The sequence below is a fragment of the Aquarana catesbeiana genome, linkage group LG03, assembly GCF_042186555.1.
Source record: "Aquarana catesbeiana isolate 2022-GZ linkage group LG03, ASM4218655v1, whole genome shotgun sequence".
In the NCBI taxonomy this organism is placed as follows: Eukaryota; Metazoa; Chordata; class Amphibia; order Anura; family Ranidae; genus Aquarana; species Aquarana catesbeiana.
The window spans coordinates 701,138,136-701,156,331 of record NC_133326.1 but is presented as its reverse complement, the minus strand read 5'-3'; the positions used below and the strand labels follow the sequence as shown (position 1 = coordinate 701,156,331).

The 18,196-nt window shown below is 46.5% G+C and overlaps 1 protein-coding gene across 1 annotated transcript in view; it reads left to right on the top strand.

Annotated features, from left to right (window-relative positions):
• The window catches only part of LOC141134874 (proteinase-activated receptor 1-like), a 64,832-nt gene extending 60,055 nt beyond the window's left edge, over positions 1 to 4,777 (top strand). Inside the window, exon 2 of the mRNA XM_073624306.1 lies at positions 2,746 to 4,777. Coding sequence (XP_073480407.1) covers positions 2,766 to 3,746 — 981 coding nt within the window. The 5' untranslated portion in view covers positions 2,746 to 2,765 and the 3' untranslated portion in view covers positions 3,747 to 4,777. The remainder of the gene's footprint in view (positions 1 to 2,745) is intronic.
• The last annotated feature ends 13,419 nt before the right edge of the window (positions 4,778 to 18,196 follow it).

The following is an 18,196-nucleotide window of genomic DNA, read 5'->3' as shown; positions in this document are numbered from 1 at the left end:
CCCCAGTTCTGCGGATCCCCCACTCAGTAGTAACCCCCAGCTCTGCTGATCCTCTGGTTTGCTGATTCTTCTCTCTTTCTATTCTGCGCACCACATGTGACATTGCTAGTTTCTCCTGCTCCAGTCACCTAGCTCTGTTGATCCTCTGCCCCTCAGTCCTCTCTCTCCAATCCCCTATCACTTTCTGCTATAGCATTCCCATATTACACACTACGCGTGCCGTCTGCTAGTTGCTCCACTCTAGTCTGGACCTCGCTTACCTTCCTGCTGCTCCACACTGCACATGACACCAGATGTGATGTCTGCAATAGACACTTCCACAATATATACATATGAACCTGGAAGTGACTGCTGATGACGTCTTTCCGGTTCGTTTTCCCAGTGATACCTGCAATACCTCCAAAACAAAGTGAAGCTAAAGCTTAATAAAAGCCTCTCAAAAGCTGCAGGCGTTGCTAGCAAGCGTTGTCATAGACTTCTATGGAGGCTTTGGGGACGCTTTGAAGCACCAAGAAAGCGACATGGGGTATAAGTTTTCAAGCAAAGCAAACACAACAGGTGACCAGGACTGTAAGGTAACCATTTTTTTAGTGACAGGGCTTTGATTGGCATACAGAGTGCTTAAAAAAGTGTGTTAAATGCCAAAATTTGAAGCAAGTGTACTGTAAATGAGCCCTTAGGGTTACATGGAAGGTTAGTGCTAGGGTTACAGAGAACGTTAAACTTAGGGAAGGTTAGTGGTAGGATTATAGTGAGAGTTAGTATTAGGGTTACTGAGAGGGTTAGTGTTAGCATTACATGAGGTGTTGTTTGAGGTAGAATTGGGCTAGTATTTTGCTCTCGAGGACAGAACTACCACTGAAAACAAATGCATCACTGGAAGCAGCTACTACCCTCTCCCATCCCTTTCCAAACAGTGTGCCATGGCAGCCTTAGGTTTGATATGTTCAACCCCTTCACCACTGCTGATTGGCTAGAGGCTACAGCAGATGGTGCAAGAGCTGTTTCTGAGGAGGAAATAGTAAGGAGGACCACCAATGTCGCAATAAATGCATGCATGACAGCAAAATGATGCAACTTAGAATGTTGCGAATCACTAATAAACTTCAAACATCCATCTCAGTGGCATCGGGAAGGGGGGCTAAGGGGGGCTGGAGCCCCGAGTGGGCACCCAAAAAGCCCCAGGTCTTGGGCATTCACAAATGTCTTATTAGCCCCGAGCCCAAGCGGGGACCGATCTGACTCTGAGCGCGACCGAGTGACATAGCAGATCCCGCCTTCTGGAGCCTGCAGCGCCTATGATGGACGTCCCACTGGTCCAATGCCGGGACCACGGGACATGTGACGTCCATCATAGGCGCTGCAGGCTCCAGGAGGTGGGAATTACAATGCGGCCGCGTCACTATGAAAAGATCCCCTCTCGGCACTCGGGCGGATGGCTCTTCTGTCCTCTCCTTCTCTGGCTGCCTGTTGTCTCATGGGATGGGCGCGCCAGCGCCGCACACTATGGCTGAGCTGCAGGAGGAGCCTGAGGTCATGGTCACCTGAAGTCTGACGTCACGTGTAATGGTCAGTGCATGTCAGTGTGTGTCAGGTAGGTCAGTGTGTGTCAGGTAGGTCTATGTGGGTCAGGTAGGTCAGTGTGGGTCTGGGTCAGTGTAATGATCAGTGTATGTCAGGTAGGTCAGTGTATGATGTCAGGTAGGTCAGTGTATGTTGTCAGGTAGGTCAGTGTATGTCAGGTAGGTCAGTGTACGCCAGGTAGGTCAGTGCGGGTCAGTCAGTGTAATGGTCAGCGTGCGTCAGGTAGGTCAGTGTGTGTCAGGTAGGTCAGTGTGTGTCAGGTAGCTCAGTGTGGGTCAGTCAGTGTATAGGTCAGTGTGCGTCAGGTAGGTCAGTGTATGTCAGGTAGGTCAGTGTGGGTCAGGTAGGTCAGTGTGGGTCAGTGTAATGGTCAGTGTGCGTCAGGTAGGTCAGTGTGTGCATCAGGTAGGTCAGTGTGGGTCAGTATGTGTCAGGTAGGTCTGTGTGGGTCAGGTAGGTCAATGTGATTCAGGTAGGTCAGTGTAATGGTCAGGTAGGCCAGTGTGGGTCAGTGTGTGTCAGGTAGGTCAGTGTAATGGTCAGTGTGGGTCAGGTTGGTCAGTGTGGGTCGGGTAGGTGAGTGTGTGTCAGGTAGGTCAGTGTAATGGTCGGGTAGGTCAGTGTGGGTCAGGTAGGTCAGTGTGGGTCAGGTAGGTCAGTGTGTCAGGTAGGTCAGTGTGGGTCAGGTAGGACAGTGTGGGTCAGGTAGGTCAGTGTAATGGTCAGGTAGGTCAGTTTTTAGTGGTCAGCATTGATGGGCACTGGTAAGCCAGGCAGCTTACCCCCCCCCCCCGCCACACAACACCCCCCCCACCCCCCCCCCACCCCGGCATCGGGCTCGGACTTCAGGCTGAAGAATTTGGTCTTTTTCCCACATAGCAACGCCCCTGATCCATCTCCAAAGAAACCATCTGATCAGCCACAGATTCCGACTTTTGGTCATGCTAGGCAAGATGCAACCACCGTTTCTGTTATTTAAGTGATGTTCTGCGTGTTCTGAAAGCCCTTTCAGTGGTTAAGGGACAAATGTTTCCAATCCCTGTTTTTCAAAATCCTTCTCTCCAGAACTTCTGTGAAATATCAATTTTAATCATGTAAGGACTGAGAATAATTTCATTTTATTCTGTTATTTATACTAATATTTTGTTTTTCATTTTTCAGGTGTGCATCCTATATGGACCATGAATTTTCAGAACTCATCTTATGGGGAAAACAAATTATTTTCAAAAAATGATGACATTTCCCTCAGAAGTTGGTGGCTGACCAGGTTCGTGCCAATGGTCCATACTGTTGTATTCCTTGTGGCTCTTCCCCTCGATCTCATGGCGATCGTCATGTTCCTGGTCAAGATGAAGGTCAAGAAGCCAGCAGTGGTCTACATGCTTAACCTCGCCACTGCAGATGTCCTCTTCGTTTGCATCCTGCCTTTCCGTATTGTCTATCGATTCATGGGAAACGATTGGCTCATGGGGGAAGGGATGTGTCGCTTTGTCACGGCATCATTTTACTGCAACAAGTACTGCTCCATCCTGTTCATGACAAGTATCAGCGTGGACCGCTTCTTGTCGGTAGTCTATCCAGTACGGTCTCTTTCTTTGCGCACAGAAACCCGAGCCTGGCTGGCATGTGGTGTCATCTGGGTCATCTCATTGGCTGGCACCATGCCTCTTCTTACACACACACTTACCTTCCCCCTTACTGCACTAAATATCACAACTTGTTTTGATGTGCAGGACTCTAACAATTTTGAAGGCTTTCATTTTTACTATTTCATTACTTACCGCTTAGTTTTCTTTGTCCTACCTTTGTTCATTATAACGTGGTGTTACGTCGGAATCATCTGCAGCCTCTGTCTGGCCAACGTTGACCGTGCACATTGGAAATCCCGAGCCGTCTACCTGACCGCCGTTGTACTTTTCGTATTCGCCCTCTCCTTTGGCCCAACCAACGTCATCTTTTTCACTTACTGCTTGAGGATGTTTAAAAACGGCGATGGCTCTCTGAATTTCACCTACATCCTTTCGGCCAGTATGAGCAACATCAGGTGTTGTCTTAATCCTATTATCTACTATTACGCATCTCTCCAATATCAAACATATGTCTACAGTTTGCTGTGTTGGAGGAAAAAAGGCAAGAACAGAAAAAGGCCAATGTTATCCTGAAAGTATGTGCAATATAATAAATAGAAATATGTATGAGGGTTTGCCTGTGTTTTCAACACTGTCAAAATAAACAATGAGAAGACGGTAGAGCACGTAACCCTCAATCTGCTCAGTTTCAGGAACTCAAGGGTGCACCCAACGGAGGTGGCACAAGAGTGAGATATGAGGCCCATTAAGCACTGGCTTCTACTTAGACATTAAAGTAGTGACTGTTCGGTGACAAGTGTGTGAAACATGTAGAGACACGCTATGGAGGAGATCATAAAAATAAAAAAAAGTTCTTTATCTTATAATGACATATGTCTACAGTTTGCTTTGTTGGAGGAACAAAGCCAAGAACAGAAGGACTAAGGGTATGCCATTGTTATCCTGAAAGTTTGTGCAATATAATATAAATACGTAATAGGGTTCGTTTGTGTTTTCAGTACTGTCATAACAAACAATATGAAAAAGGCAGGGCACGTCCTCATAACCCTCAATCTACTCAGCTTCTGGAATTCAGGAGAACACCCAACAGATGTGGAACACAAGAGTGGGGGATGAGGCACATCCAGTGCTGGTTTGTAATTTGACATATACAGTAAGTAGTGACTGTTTAGTAACAACTTAGTATGCCAAACATAGGGGGACATACTATAGAGATAAAAAAAAAAAAAAATCTTTATCATATTATGGTCTTATAATGGTCTCCTAATGGAGGGAACAAAAATGAAGACATTACTTAGTGACTGTTATAACAATCTTTGCATAGACCAACCACGCCAGTAACATAGAGAGAAAATAATGGCAACATTCTGGTGCAGTGGTTCTCATTTTGGGATGTGATTAGCCCAAGATCTAGCTGATAGATAGGCTATCCTATCACCACACCAAGAACCAGCAATTAGCAAGAAATTACATATCTGGTTGTTGAGTTTAATATGCCTGATATTGACTTGCTTAATTTAACTTCCCTTAGTAGATATACTGTAAAAGGGATTGGATTCATAGCACCTCAACATACACTATATTGTCAAAAGTTTTGGGGCACCTGCCTTTACACGCACATGAACTTTAATGGCATCCCAGTCTTAGTCCGTAGGGTTTAATATTGAGTTGGCCCGCCCTTTGCAGCTATAACAGCTTCAACTCTTCTGGGAAGGCTGTCCACAAGGTTTAGGACTGTGTCTTTAGGAGTGTGTCTATGGGAATGTTTGACCATTCTTCCAGAAGCGCATTTGTGAGGTCAGGCACTGATATTGGACGAGAAGGCCTGGCTCACAATCTCCGCTCCAATTCATCCCACAGGTGTTCTATTGAGCTGAGGTCAGGGCTTTGAGCAGGCCAGTCAAGTTCCTCCACCCCAAACCTCATCCATGTCTTTATGATCCTTGCTTTGTGCACCGGTCCAAAATCATTTGGTGGAGTGGGGATTATGGTTCGGGGGTTGTTTTTCAGGTGCTGGGCTTGGCCCCCTAGTTCCAGTGAAGGGAACTCTTAAGGCGTCAGCATACCAAGACATTTTGGACAATTTCATGCTCCCAACTTTGTGGGAACAGTTTGGCCCCTTCCTGTTCCAACATGACTGCGCACCGCTGCACAAAGCAAAGTCCATCAAGACATGGATGAGCGAATTTGGGGTGGAGGAACTTGACTGGCCTGCACAGAGTCCTGCCCTCAACCCGATAGAATGCAGTGGAGATTGTGGGCTAGGCCTTCTCGTCCAACATCAGTGCCTGACCTCACAAATGCATTTCTGGAAGAATGGTCAAAAATTCCCATAGACACACTCCTATTTTTTTATTTATTTCAGGTACTTATATAGTGCTGTCAATTTACACAGCGCTTTACATATACATTGTACATTCACATCAGTCCCTACCCTCAAGGAGCTTACAATCTAAGGTCCCTAACTTCATACATACTAGGGACAATTTAGACAGGATCCAATTAGCCTACCAGCATGTCTTTGGAGTGTGGGAGGAAACCGGAGTACCTGGAGGAAACCCACACAGGCACAGGGAGAACATGCAAACTCCAGGCAGGTAGTGTCGTGGTTGGGATTCGAACCAGCAACCCTTCTTACTGCTAGGCGAAAGTGCTATCCACTACACCACTGTGCTGCCCACTCCTAAACCTTGTGGACAGCCTTCCCAGAAGAGTTGAAGCTGTTATAGCAGCAAAGGGTGGGCCAACTCAATATTGAACCCTACGGACTAAGACTGGGATGTCATTAAAGTTCATGTGCGTGTAAAGGCAGGTGTCCCAATACTTTTGACAATATAGTGTATATTGATACATGACTTCACCAAAGTATGCTACCACACGCCACCTTAATATGTGCTCTGCATCTTTATAAACAGCTTTTTCCTCTGGAGATGTGCCTGAATCCTCTCTTGTATACTAACTGGCTTGTCTGGGATAAAATGCACACTCTATACATTTCGAAAAAATCTTTTTCTTTCACTCAAGCAGAATGCTAACCTTCCTCAATCTATAAGCCTACCCATTCTCAAAATTTGGCACATGAAGGCATTCACGATATCAGAACACTAACCAACATTGCCACCGAACAACCACTGTCATCAACCCCGGCCCAAGCAAAATTAAAATTTTTAGCCAATGATCCTTTCGTTTTTTTCTGAAAGTGAGATCTTACTGTATATAAGTTCCAAAATCAAAAAATGTATCTCAAAAAGACTGGCCAGACCCACTGGATACTCATTTACTTTATCCTAACCCCGCAAGATGAACCATTTCCAGGCTATATACTTTGTAAATTGATGGTCAGTGGAAAGAGTGCAACCCTTACAGTGGTGGTCAAAATGCAACCCCTGTAGAAAGCTAAAAAGATCATTGGCTTCATGCAACTGGCTCTGCCAAGTGGCGTTGGCCCCCAAACTATGTAGGCACCATCAAATGCATGGTCAATCAACCACAGCTCAAGGAATCACTAGCAACTTCTGGAGAAACCATGAAACTCTGGTTGAGAGTGGCTGTTTTAGTAACTGTATTCACAAAACAGAAGAGAAGCATACAGCATGTAAACTCGCCATGTGTGATGATGTCAGCCTGCTAAGTTCCACCAACCATTTCATAGCAAGGGATCATCATCAAAGGCCATTGCACGACTGTTGGCACTACTGTCATGCACCGACCTTTCACGTCATCCCCACTTGACGAAATACGTTAGGCAGAGCTTAACAGGCTGACGTCCCCACTTGACGAAATACGTTAGGCGGAGCTTAACAGGCTGACGTCATCACGCATGCCAGCGGGCAGCGTCTCTGAGTTTACATGCTGTATACTTCTCTTCTGTTTTGTGTGTGGCCTTCGTTTTGTTTTGCTTAATAAACATTATCCATACCAGTTCACACTATGGGTTCTCTCCTCACCTTTTCCATGGCTTGTTTGTTATATTGCTGAGGAGATGTTCATCCTTACTGTGCGGTGGTTTGTGCATTGGACCATACAGAGGTAATTATCCATAGTGTGCAGTGGTTGATCCATTGGACCCTCAGGATGTTTCATGTGAGCTTACGACCTTTTGTTTGTGAGGTCTTAAGCTTCCGGTTAGAAGCTTTTATTGCTATGGTGGTGGAAGCACTGAAGTGGCCAAGTGTGTATACAGTTTCTACTCGGCACATTCATCTTATATGGACTATTCTTGTTACATGTTTTTCTCACTATATTAATCATTTATTACTGAATTTTGGTTTTACTGTTTAACATTGACAGTTCTCTTAAAGCAAAAGCACAAAAAACTATACAGTGGAACCTTGGTTTACGAGTAACGCAGTTAATGAGCGTTTTGAAAGACGAGCAACTTTTTAAAAAAAAATCCTGACTCGGTTGCCTCGCAAAACAAGCAGAATTCAAGCTAATGGAAATATTTCGGAAATATTTGGAATAACACGGAAATACTCAGTTCCCGAGTGTTTCCGAGCCTTTCCAAGGCTTTCCGAGTTCAGCCGAGCTATCCCCGAGTATTTCCAAGGCTCTCCTGCACCCCCCCACCTCTGGCCACATGCGGTATTGCATGCAATAGAAGTCAATGCGGAATGAATTATCTTAATTTCTATTGACTTCTATGGGGAAACTCGCTTTGATATGCAAGTGCTTTGGATTGCAAGCATTCTTCTGGAACGGATTATGCTCATAATCCAAGGTTCCACTGTATCTTTATATATGGTATATACATAGTTACATGCTGGAACAATGTAACTACATAAAAATATCCATACCTGGACTTCTTCTTTAATGATGTAATAATGAATACACCTTACCTTAATGTGTGTTTTGTATATCGGCCAGGAGTTCATCTTAATGTAGCGTTACCCCCGTAATGTAGCACTACCCATTGTTACCTGGTTCTTCCCCAAACAGTGCAGAGATCACCAATCACACAGGCAACAGTCCATTCGCTCCAGCTCCATTAAACAGTCTAGGGCAGGGGGACTCAAACTGGTGGCCTTCCAGCTGTTGCGGAACTACAAGTCCCATCATGCCTCTGCCTGTGGGATTCATGCTTGTAATTGTCAGCCTTGCAATACCTCATGGGACTTGTAGTTTCGCAACAGCTGGAGGGCCGCCAGTTTGAGACCCCTGGTCTAGGGGATGTCATTTTTAAAATCTTATTTGCTTGTAGTTATTTGCAGCAGGAGATGAGTTGGGGGTGTATCGGATACTCCAGAACCACAGACTCAGCTAGATGGAACTTTTTTGACCAGTCTTTAACCACTTCCCGACCGCGCTATAGCCGAATGACAGCTACAACATGGTGGTCTGGTTCTGGGAGGATGTCTATTGACGTCCTGCCAAAACCGCGCGCCCGCTGTAGCATGCATCCGGTGCACTCTGTGATCGCTGTGTCCTTCAGATACAGCTGATCACAGATCAGGGTAAAGGGCCAATCACAGTAGCCCTTTACTATGTGATCAGCTGTGTCCAATTACAGCTCATCACAATGTAAACACCCTTGCTGGTTATCGGCATTTCTTTCCTTACGTTTCGGTAACCGACAAGTGTGACAGGGGACATCTACGCTGTCAATCAGGGCACTGATTATCAGTGTCTTGATCAGTGCAGCGCCAATAGTGCCTATCTGTGCCCATCAGTGCTGCCTATCAGTGCCGCCTATTAGTGCCCATCAGTGCCACCTATTAGTACCCATCAGTGCCGCCTATCCTTGCCTCCTAATCAGTGCCACCTATAAATACCCATCAGTGCCACCTATCAGTACCCATCAGTGCCACCTATCAGTGTCTATCAATTGCAACCTATCAGTGCCCATCAGTGCCACCTTATCACTGCCCTTCAATTGCAACCTATCAGTACCCATCAGTGCCATCTATCAGTGCCGCATATCAGTGCATCCTCATTAGTGCCCATCAGTGCCACCTCATCACTGCCCATCAATTGCAACCTATCAGTACCCATCAGTGCTACCTATCAGTGCCGCATATCAGTGCCACCTCATCAGTACCCATAAATTGCAACCTATCAGTGCTTCCTCATTAGTGCCCATCAGTGCCACCTCATCACTGCCCATCAATTGCAACCTATCAGTACCCATCAGTGCCACCTATCAGTGCCGCATATCAGTGCCACCTCATCAGTACCCATAAATTTCAACCTATCAGTGCTTCCTCATTAGTGCCCATCAGTGCCCACCTTATCAGTGCCCATCAATTGCAACCTATCAGTGCACTTCAGTGAAGGAGAAAAATTACTTATTTGAAAAAATTTATAACAGAAACTCTTTTGTTTTTCACAATTTTCTGACTTTTTTTTGTTTGTTTAACAAAAATTGAAAAACTCCAGTGGTGACTAACCACTTAAGGACCGGGCCTATTTTTCAAACTTGTTTACAAGTTAAAATCATTTTTTTTTGCTAGAAAATTACTTAGAACCCCCAAACATTTTATATATATATATGTATATATATATATATATATATATATATATATATATATATATATATATATATATATTATTTATTTATTTTCTAACACTCTAGAAAATAAAATGGCGGTCGTTGCAATACTTTCTGTCACACCAAATTTGCGCAGCGGTCTTGCAAGCGCACTTTTTTTGGAAAAAAATTACTTTTTTGAATGTAAAAATAAGACAGCAGTAAAGTTAGCCCAATTTTTTTTTATATTGTGAAAGATGATGTTACGCCGAGTAAATTGATACCCAACATGTCACGCTTCAAAGTTTAAAAAATTCTACAGGTTGCATGTTTTGAGTTACAGAGGAAGTAGAGGGCTAGAATTATTGCCCTCGCTCCAACAATCGTGGTGATACCTCACATGTGTGGTTTGAACACCGTTTTCATATGCGGGCGTTACTCACGTATGTGTTCGCTTCTGAACGCGAGCTCGGCGGGACGGGGCGCGTCTAAAATATTTTATTTTTTTCTTATTTATTTTACCTTTTAGTTTTTATTTTTACACTGTTCTTTTTTTTTTTTTAAATGTATCACTTTTATTCCTATTACAAGGAATATAAACATCCCTTGTAATAGAAAAAAGCATGACAGGACCTCTTAAATATGAGATCTGGGGTCAAAAAGACCTCAGATCTCATATTTACACTACAATGCAATAAAAAAAAAAATTGTCATCTAAAAAAAGAATTTAAAAAAAATGTTCCTTTATGGGCGGAAGTGACGTTTAGACGTTGCTTCCGCCCTGCAATGGTACGGAGATGGGTGGGGGCCATCTTCCCCTCACTCATCTCCATATCAAGCAGGTGACAAGACCCGATCGCCTGCGCCACTGCCTGCGGCTTCGGTAAGCGTCGGAGGGCACCGGAGAGAGGCGGGAGGGGAGGGGCCCGCTGCCGATAAAAGTGATCTTCGGCGAATCTGCCGCAGAGACCACTTTTATCTGAAAGCGGACTGCTGGCTGAAGAAGAGGATACCGGGGTTGTGGTAGCTAGCTGCGGCAATAACAACGATATCCCTTTTCAAACAGCCGACGGCGGGTGGTCCGTAAGTGGTTAAATACCACCAGAAGAAAGCTCTATTTGTGTGAATAAAAATGATAAAAATGTCATATGGGTCCAGTGTTGTATGACTGCGCAATTGTCAATCAAAGTGCGACAGTGCTAAAAGCTGAAAATTGGGCTGGGCTGGAGGGGGGCGAAAGTGCCCGGTAGGCAAGTGGTTAAGCCAGGAGCAAAGGGGAAGACCAGAATGGAGACTCAACGGAAACAGGAATAGCTACAGCTGGTACCCCAGAAGGACTCAATCACTAAACTTGGAGCTTGGGTCAGTACTCACAAAATCCTGGGCAGCTGCACATCTCCGAGCTTTCACCAGCCATTTCTCTGTGAGTTATCCAGACCGAATTTTCATCTCCAGATAAATTTAGGAATAGGCCATCCTAGCTCTGCCACAGCTGAGACCTTGATGACTATCAGCCGACTCTATCGGGACCGCCCCCCAAATGGTCAGCAGCCCCCAAGGCTGGGGACTCCTCCAGCAGCTCCAGAGCAGGACTGCTCCAGTCCTCAGACTGTTTATGTCCCACTCCAGCCACCTACTGGGTACACCTCCCCAGGGATTGGCTGAGGGAACCATAAATATTCAGGTTGCCCATTTGACTTTCCCAACCTATGTCCTGGAAGCCTCCAGAATGCAGGTGGAAACAGTCAAACCAGCAGCTTGTGAAATCCAGAACAGCCCAAAGAAATCAATAGCTACTCCAATGACTGCAGAAGAGCCATGCACTGAATTTCCCTAGCACCCTATACTAGGAGGGTAATACATCTAGATTTTGTAATCCTTCATTGAATGGGTTATTACTTCATTGGAAGCGTAAAACATTGTGTATATAAGTGGTATATAAGTGGTGATTGTGTGGGTGTGTATAGATCACTTTCTTTTCTGTAGAGTTTTTTTTTTACCCTGTTTATAATGTAACTGGCATGCTGTATTTTCTTTCTTTAAATCAGTAAAGATATTCATTTTACACCGTGTTTTGTTTGTGTCCATGTCTATTCCTTGAAGACCAACGTAAAGAACTTGAAATAAATCATTTCTGGCTGTCATGGAAATCTCTGATTGGACAGGAAGATTACTGACATTTTTACTTTCTATGAAGAGTCTATCACCAGAACTGATAGAAAACCTTTGGGATGAATTAGAGGGGAGACTGCGAGCCAGGCCTTCTCGTCCAACATCAGGGCCTGACCTCACAAATGTTCTTCTGGAAGAATGGTCAAACATTTCCATAGACACACTCCTAAACCTTGTGGACATCCTTCCCAGAAGAGTTGAAGCTGTTATAGCTGCAAAGGGTGGGCCAACTCAATATTGAACCCTACGGACTAAGACTGGGATGACAGTTCACGTGTGTGTAAAGCCAGGCGCCCCAATACTTTTGGTAATATAGTGTATATTAACACATCACCCCCTGCGTCCTGCATACTAACCCATTCATACCCTCATCTCCATCCTTTCTCTGCATATGACCTGTACATTATCCTCCCTATCAGGACTGGGCTCAGCCCTTCCTTCTCTGAGCTGGCCACTCAGCTGTCGGACAATTGTCAGCTCCTATCTATCTCTCTCCACAGTTACTCAGCTGTTGATGATATCCTGCTTGTCAGTCCTGAATCCCAATGGCATGACAGAGTGCAGGAGGTCCAAGAAGAATCTGTGTTGGATGGACCTGAGGTGTCCACTTATTCCGGCACGTGGGCAGCTAATGTCATATCCCTGATTAGCCTGATCTAACCCATTGGGATTGGATAGACACAGTTACCTTAGGTGGTCCCAGTGTATGCCTACTTGGCTCCCTCGGTTTTTGAGGCCCCCGTCCACCTCTCCAGTGGAGGCCTGTCCATTAAGGGCGCACAGGCGGTGCCCCCTCTATCACGCCACCCCCCTATATGTATCATGGATAGATTCATGCATAACATGAACCTATCCATGGCTGCCGCGGCCGCCCCCTATTCAGGCGTCCGGCCCCTTTTAGGACGCCGGGTGCACGAATTACAGCGGCAGGGGTGTTTTTTTAAGCACCTGATTAGAGCCATAGGCTCTAATAGGCTTCAAAATAGGGGGGGACTCAGAGCGCAGAGCATTGCGTCTGGAGCCCACCCAGATGTATTAGAAAAGCAAATGAATATTCACTTTTCTAACACTGACCTGCCTCTCTGCCAATCAGGAAGCACGGGTCTAATAGCTGTCACCTGATTGGCTGAAAGGACAGGTGCTCCTATTGGACGCCTAGCAGGAAGAAAGACGAGACGCATGGAGGACACAGCTCGCCGCTGCCTGACCCGCTGCCCATCCCACAGCTCGCTGTCTTCACCCACTGCCTGACCCGCCACCAAGATGGGGTAAGTGCCCGGTCAGACAGTGAGCGGGCGGGCGGGGGGTCACAGTGGCTGCATTTGATGGCACAGTGGCTGCAATTGATGGGCACAGTGGCTGCATTTGATGGCACAGTGGCTGCGATTGATGGGCACAGTGGCTGCGATTGATGGGCACAGTGGCTGCATTTGATGGCATAGTGGCTGCAATTGATGGGCACAGAGGCTGCATTTGATGGCACAGTGGCTGCGATTGATGGGCACAGTGGCTGCAATTGATGGGCATAGTGGCTGCATTTAATGGCACAGTGGCTGCATTTGATGGCACAGTAGCTGCATTTGATGGGTACAGTGGCTGCAATTGATGGGCACAGTGGCTGCATTTGATGGGCACAGTGGCTGCATTTGATGGCATAGTTGCTGAAATTGATGGGCACAGTGGCTGCAATTGATGGGCACAGTGGCTGCATTTGATGGGCACAGTGGCTGCAATTGATGGGCACAGTGGCTGCAATTGATGGGCACAGTGGCTGCATTTGATGGGCACAGTGGCTGAATTTGATGTCAAAGTGGCTGCATTTGATGGGCACAGTGGCTGCATTTGATGGGCATAGTGGCTGAAATTGATGGGCACAGTGGCTGCAATTGATGGGCACAGTGGCTGCATTTGATGGGCACAGTGGCTGAATTTGATGTCAAAGTGGCTGCATTTGATGGCACAGTGACTGCGATTGATGGGCACAGTGGCTGCATTTAATGGCACAGTGGCTGCATTTGATGGCACAGTGGCTGCATTTGATGGCACAGTTGCTGCGATTGATGGGCATAGTGGCTGCCATTGATGGGCACAGTGGCTGCAATTGATGGGCACAGTGGCTGCATTTGATGGCATAGCGACTGCAATTGATGGGCACAGGGGCTGCGATTAATGGGCACAGTGGCTACGATTGAGGGGCACTGTGGCTGCTATTGATGGGCATAGTGTCTGCATTTGATGGCATAGTGGCTGCAATTGATGGGCACAGTGGCTGCAATTGATGGGCACAGTGGCTGCATTTGATGGCACAGTGGCGGCGATTGATGGGCACAGTGGCTGCAATTGATGGGCATAGTGGCTGCATTTGATGGACACAGTGGCTGCATTTAATGGCATAGTGGCTGCATTTGATGGGCACAGTGGCTGCATTTAATGGCACAGTGGCTGCATTTGATGGCACAGTGGCTGCAATTGATGGGCACAGTGGCTGCATTTGATGGGCACAGTGGCTGCATTTGATGGGCACAGTGAGGCTGCAATTGATGTTTTTGTTTCACAATTTTTCAGTTTGTTTGCACCCCAGCCGACACTGCACACCCCCTACCCACTTTCAATGGGATCAAGATGTTCGCCTGATGAGATGGCATTGCATGTTTCTTTTATGTTTTTATTGATGTGATCCTTTAGAACTGTAGATACCAATTCGTTTTCTTGCAAAATCCCTATGTGGTAACGTGTGCCCCCTATTTTATATGCATCACATTTTTGATACATTTTGCTACTACAGTATGTTGAATTCAGTGTTAATTTTGTCGACTAAACTGTAATTGTACTGTCTGCCCTAATTTTGTAAAGTTCTGCACAAACTGTCAGCGCTATAAAAATCCTGTATAATAATAATAATAATACTATTTTAGTCTACTAAAATATGACTAAAACGAAAACAATTGAGATGACTAAAATACGACTAAAACTAAAATGGCATTTCTTTCTCGAACATCACGGGACACAGAGCCACAGTAATTACTGATGGTTATATAGGTATCACTGGTGATTGGACACTGGCACACCCTATCAGGAAGTTCAACCCCCTATATAATCCCTCCCCCTTGCAGGGATACCTCAGTTTTTACGCCAGTGTCTTAGGTGATGGACGTGTAAAGATGTCCTGTGCTGAGCTCCAAAGGGAATATCCTAGATCCTATACTGGGGCAAGCCAGGCGAACCGGATCCATTCAAAGTGTCTTTTCATGGCCGAATTGAATGGTACCCGGGCCTCGTGTCCGAAGAAACGAGGTTTCACCCGTAATGCTTCTCTTTTTAGAGAGCTGGACCCCGCAGATCAGAAAATGGCTTTAAACTTCCTAATTTCTGGCGAGGTGCTTTACGGTCCCAGAACTGTTAGATCCCCCTACTGATGGGGGCCCCAGTCTCTGACGGTTTTTTCAAACGGAGCCCACCGTGAGAGGTGAAGATTGGGTCTGTGTAAACGGCACCCTGCGGCTGGATAAGGTAAGAGGAGATTCCACAGAATTTTTGAGTTCTAGTGGCTTTTCTCCTTTAAGGTAAATGCATGCTATGCCTATTGTGACCACCGGGGGCTGCCAAGAGCACAAACCTACACATGCTGAATGTCTGTCTCAGGTGTTGTAATCGCTGTGTATGTCCCAGCGTATCAAGCAGGCTGCAAGCAGGTAAGGTGGATGGGGGGATTTCTCATGTTTGAATGTTCCCCCCCAGGCTAGAGAGGGGCCACAGGGGTCTAGAAAGTGGTTATACCACCCGGGCTCTGTGGCCTAATGGCCACCATCTCTGAAGATAGCCGTTCAGGCAAATCTTGTTACCAGTCTCCCTCCTTCCCCCCCCCCATCCCCAGCCTTTTCTCCAGAGCATGACAGGAGAGTCGGCAGTGCGGGAAGCGCTCGTTTTTTTTTCAAAACTCGAGGGGGGGGGGGGCGGTAGAGGAGGGGGCGGGATGTCAGCACGGAGTGTTTAGACTCCCACTCAGGCCAGCTGCAGGCTATTAGAGGCACTCTGTACAGGTGCACTCAGCCTTCTGAGAGACACAGAGCTGACGGTCGCATGTAAGGTGGGACACAGGCATTCTCCTAGGCAGCATTTACTGAAGTAACACCAGACTGAGCATTGGGTAGCAAGGCTTTTAGCCAGACTACATCGCTCAGCGGACAGTGTTCATTTGTATACCTCACACCTTGTTGCTTTGCACTATGGGTAGAAGAGGTTCAAGCACCCCAGGAACCAGAGACACTAGGGGATCTCGTTCAGGTTCTGAGGGCCCCCTGTCGGCAGCATCCTTCCCCCCTAAAGATGGGCCAGGGACGGCTAGCCAGGGAGAGCCATCGGGGTCAGGGGCTACACCTGCTTCTGGCACTTCAGCCCCTGTATATATTACACAAGAGGTTTTTTCCTCAACCATTAATGGTCTAGAGGAAAGATTAATGGCCGTGATTACGTCTTCACTCAGTGGAAGAAAACGCACTAGGCCTTCCTCTGTTCCCCAAGACCCTCAGACAGAGGAGCTCTGGGATAAAGGAGATGAATCCCTTTCAGAGGATCAGGATGGGATGGATGATTCCTCTTCGGAGGATTCAGGTGGAGAGGGACCCTCTGCGACTTCCCAAGAGGAGAAAGTCTTAGTGCAGATCCTCACTGGATTGGTCCGCTCCACATTTAAGTTGCCCATACCTGAAACTGCTAAAGAATCCTCTTCTGCTTTAGGGTCACTGAAACCTTTCCAAGCAGCACATGCTTTTCCTGTTCATACTTTACTTGAAAAGCTTATTTATTCTGAGTGGGATCACCCAGACAAACGTTTTTTTCCGCCGAGAAAGTTTTCAACACTTTATCCGATGGAAGAAAAGTTTATTAAAATGTGGGGAATACCAGCTATTGATGCCGCCATTTCCTCCATAAATAATAGCCTGACTTGTCCTGTAGACAATGCTCAGATGCTCAGGGATCCTGTAGATAAAAGGATGGAATCCCTATTGAAGGATGTTTTCTCCTTAGCAGGATCAGTGGCCCAACCTGCAATAGCAGCGATTGGAGTCTGTCAATACTTAAGAGACCATGTTAAGCAGGTCATCAAAGTATTACCTGAACAGCAGGCCCAGGGGTTTGCTAACCTTCCAGCGGCCTTATGCTTTGTGGTTGACGCCATTAGAGATTCTATCGTGCAAACCTCCCGTCTTTCACTGGGGTTGGTGCATATACGTAGAATCCTATGGTTGAAAAATTGGTCAGCCGAAGCACCATGTAAGAAGCTACTGGCTGGGTTTCCATTTCGTGGTGCAAGGTTGTTTGGAGAGGACTTGGATAACTATATCAAGAGAATCTCTTGTGGGAAAAGCACTCTCTTACCTGTCAAGAAGAAGAGTAAGCGTCCCTCTTTCAAACGGACTCTTTCCCCAGCGCCGGGGGCTTCAGCCTCCAGGCAGTCTCGACGGCCGCCTCCATCGGGGTCCAGAGACAAGAGTCAACCCCAGGGACAAAAGAAGTCCTGGGGAAAGAAGCCTACTAGGCAAAACACTAAGACCTCTGCATGAGGGGGCGCCCCCGCTCACTCGAGTGGGGGGAAGACTGCGACAATTCTCAGAGCTCTGGCAGGAGGACTTCCAGGACAGATGGGTAGTCTCCACGGTAACCTTAGGGTACAAGCTGGAGTTTCAGGAATTCCCTTCTCCTCGGTTCCTCAGATCAAATGTTCCCAGAGACCCAGAGAAGAAGCAGTCGCTCCTTCTAGCGTTAGAGCGACTTTTGTCGCAGGAGGTCATTATGATAGTTCCCGCAAAGGACCAGGGATTGGGCTTCTATTCCAACCTTTTTACGGTCCAAAAGCCAAATGGGGATGTCAGGCCCATTTTGGACTTAAGGGATCTGAACCGATTCCTAAGGATTCAATCCTTCCGCATGGAATCAATTCGAACAGTAGTTCCCACCCTGCAGGGAGGAGAATTTCTGGCATCAATAGACATCAGAGATGCATATCTGCATGTGCCCATTTTTCCTGCTCATCAGAAGTTTCTGCGCTTCGAGGTAGGAGGGCGCCATTTCCAGTTTATGGCTCTGCCCTTTGGGATAGCCACTGCACCTCGAGTGTTCACAAAGATCTTGGCTCCTCCTCTGGCCAGATTAAGGGCTCAGGGTATAGCTGTCATAGCATACCTAGACGACCTGCTCTTGATAGACCGGTCGGTAGCCTCTTTGAATGGAAACTTGAGGACCACGGTCAGGTATCTAGAACACCTGGGTTGGATCCTCAACTTAGAAAAGTCTTTCCTAAAACCAGTAAGAAGACTGGAATATTTAGGTCTGATTATACATACAAGCCAGGAGAAAATATTTCTACCCCAGGCAAAGATCACTG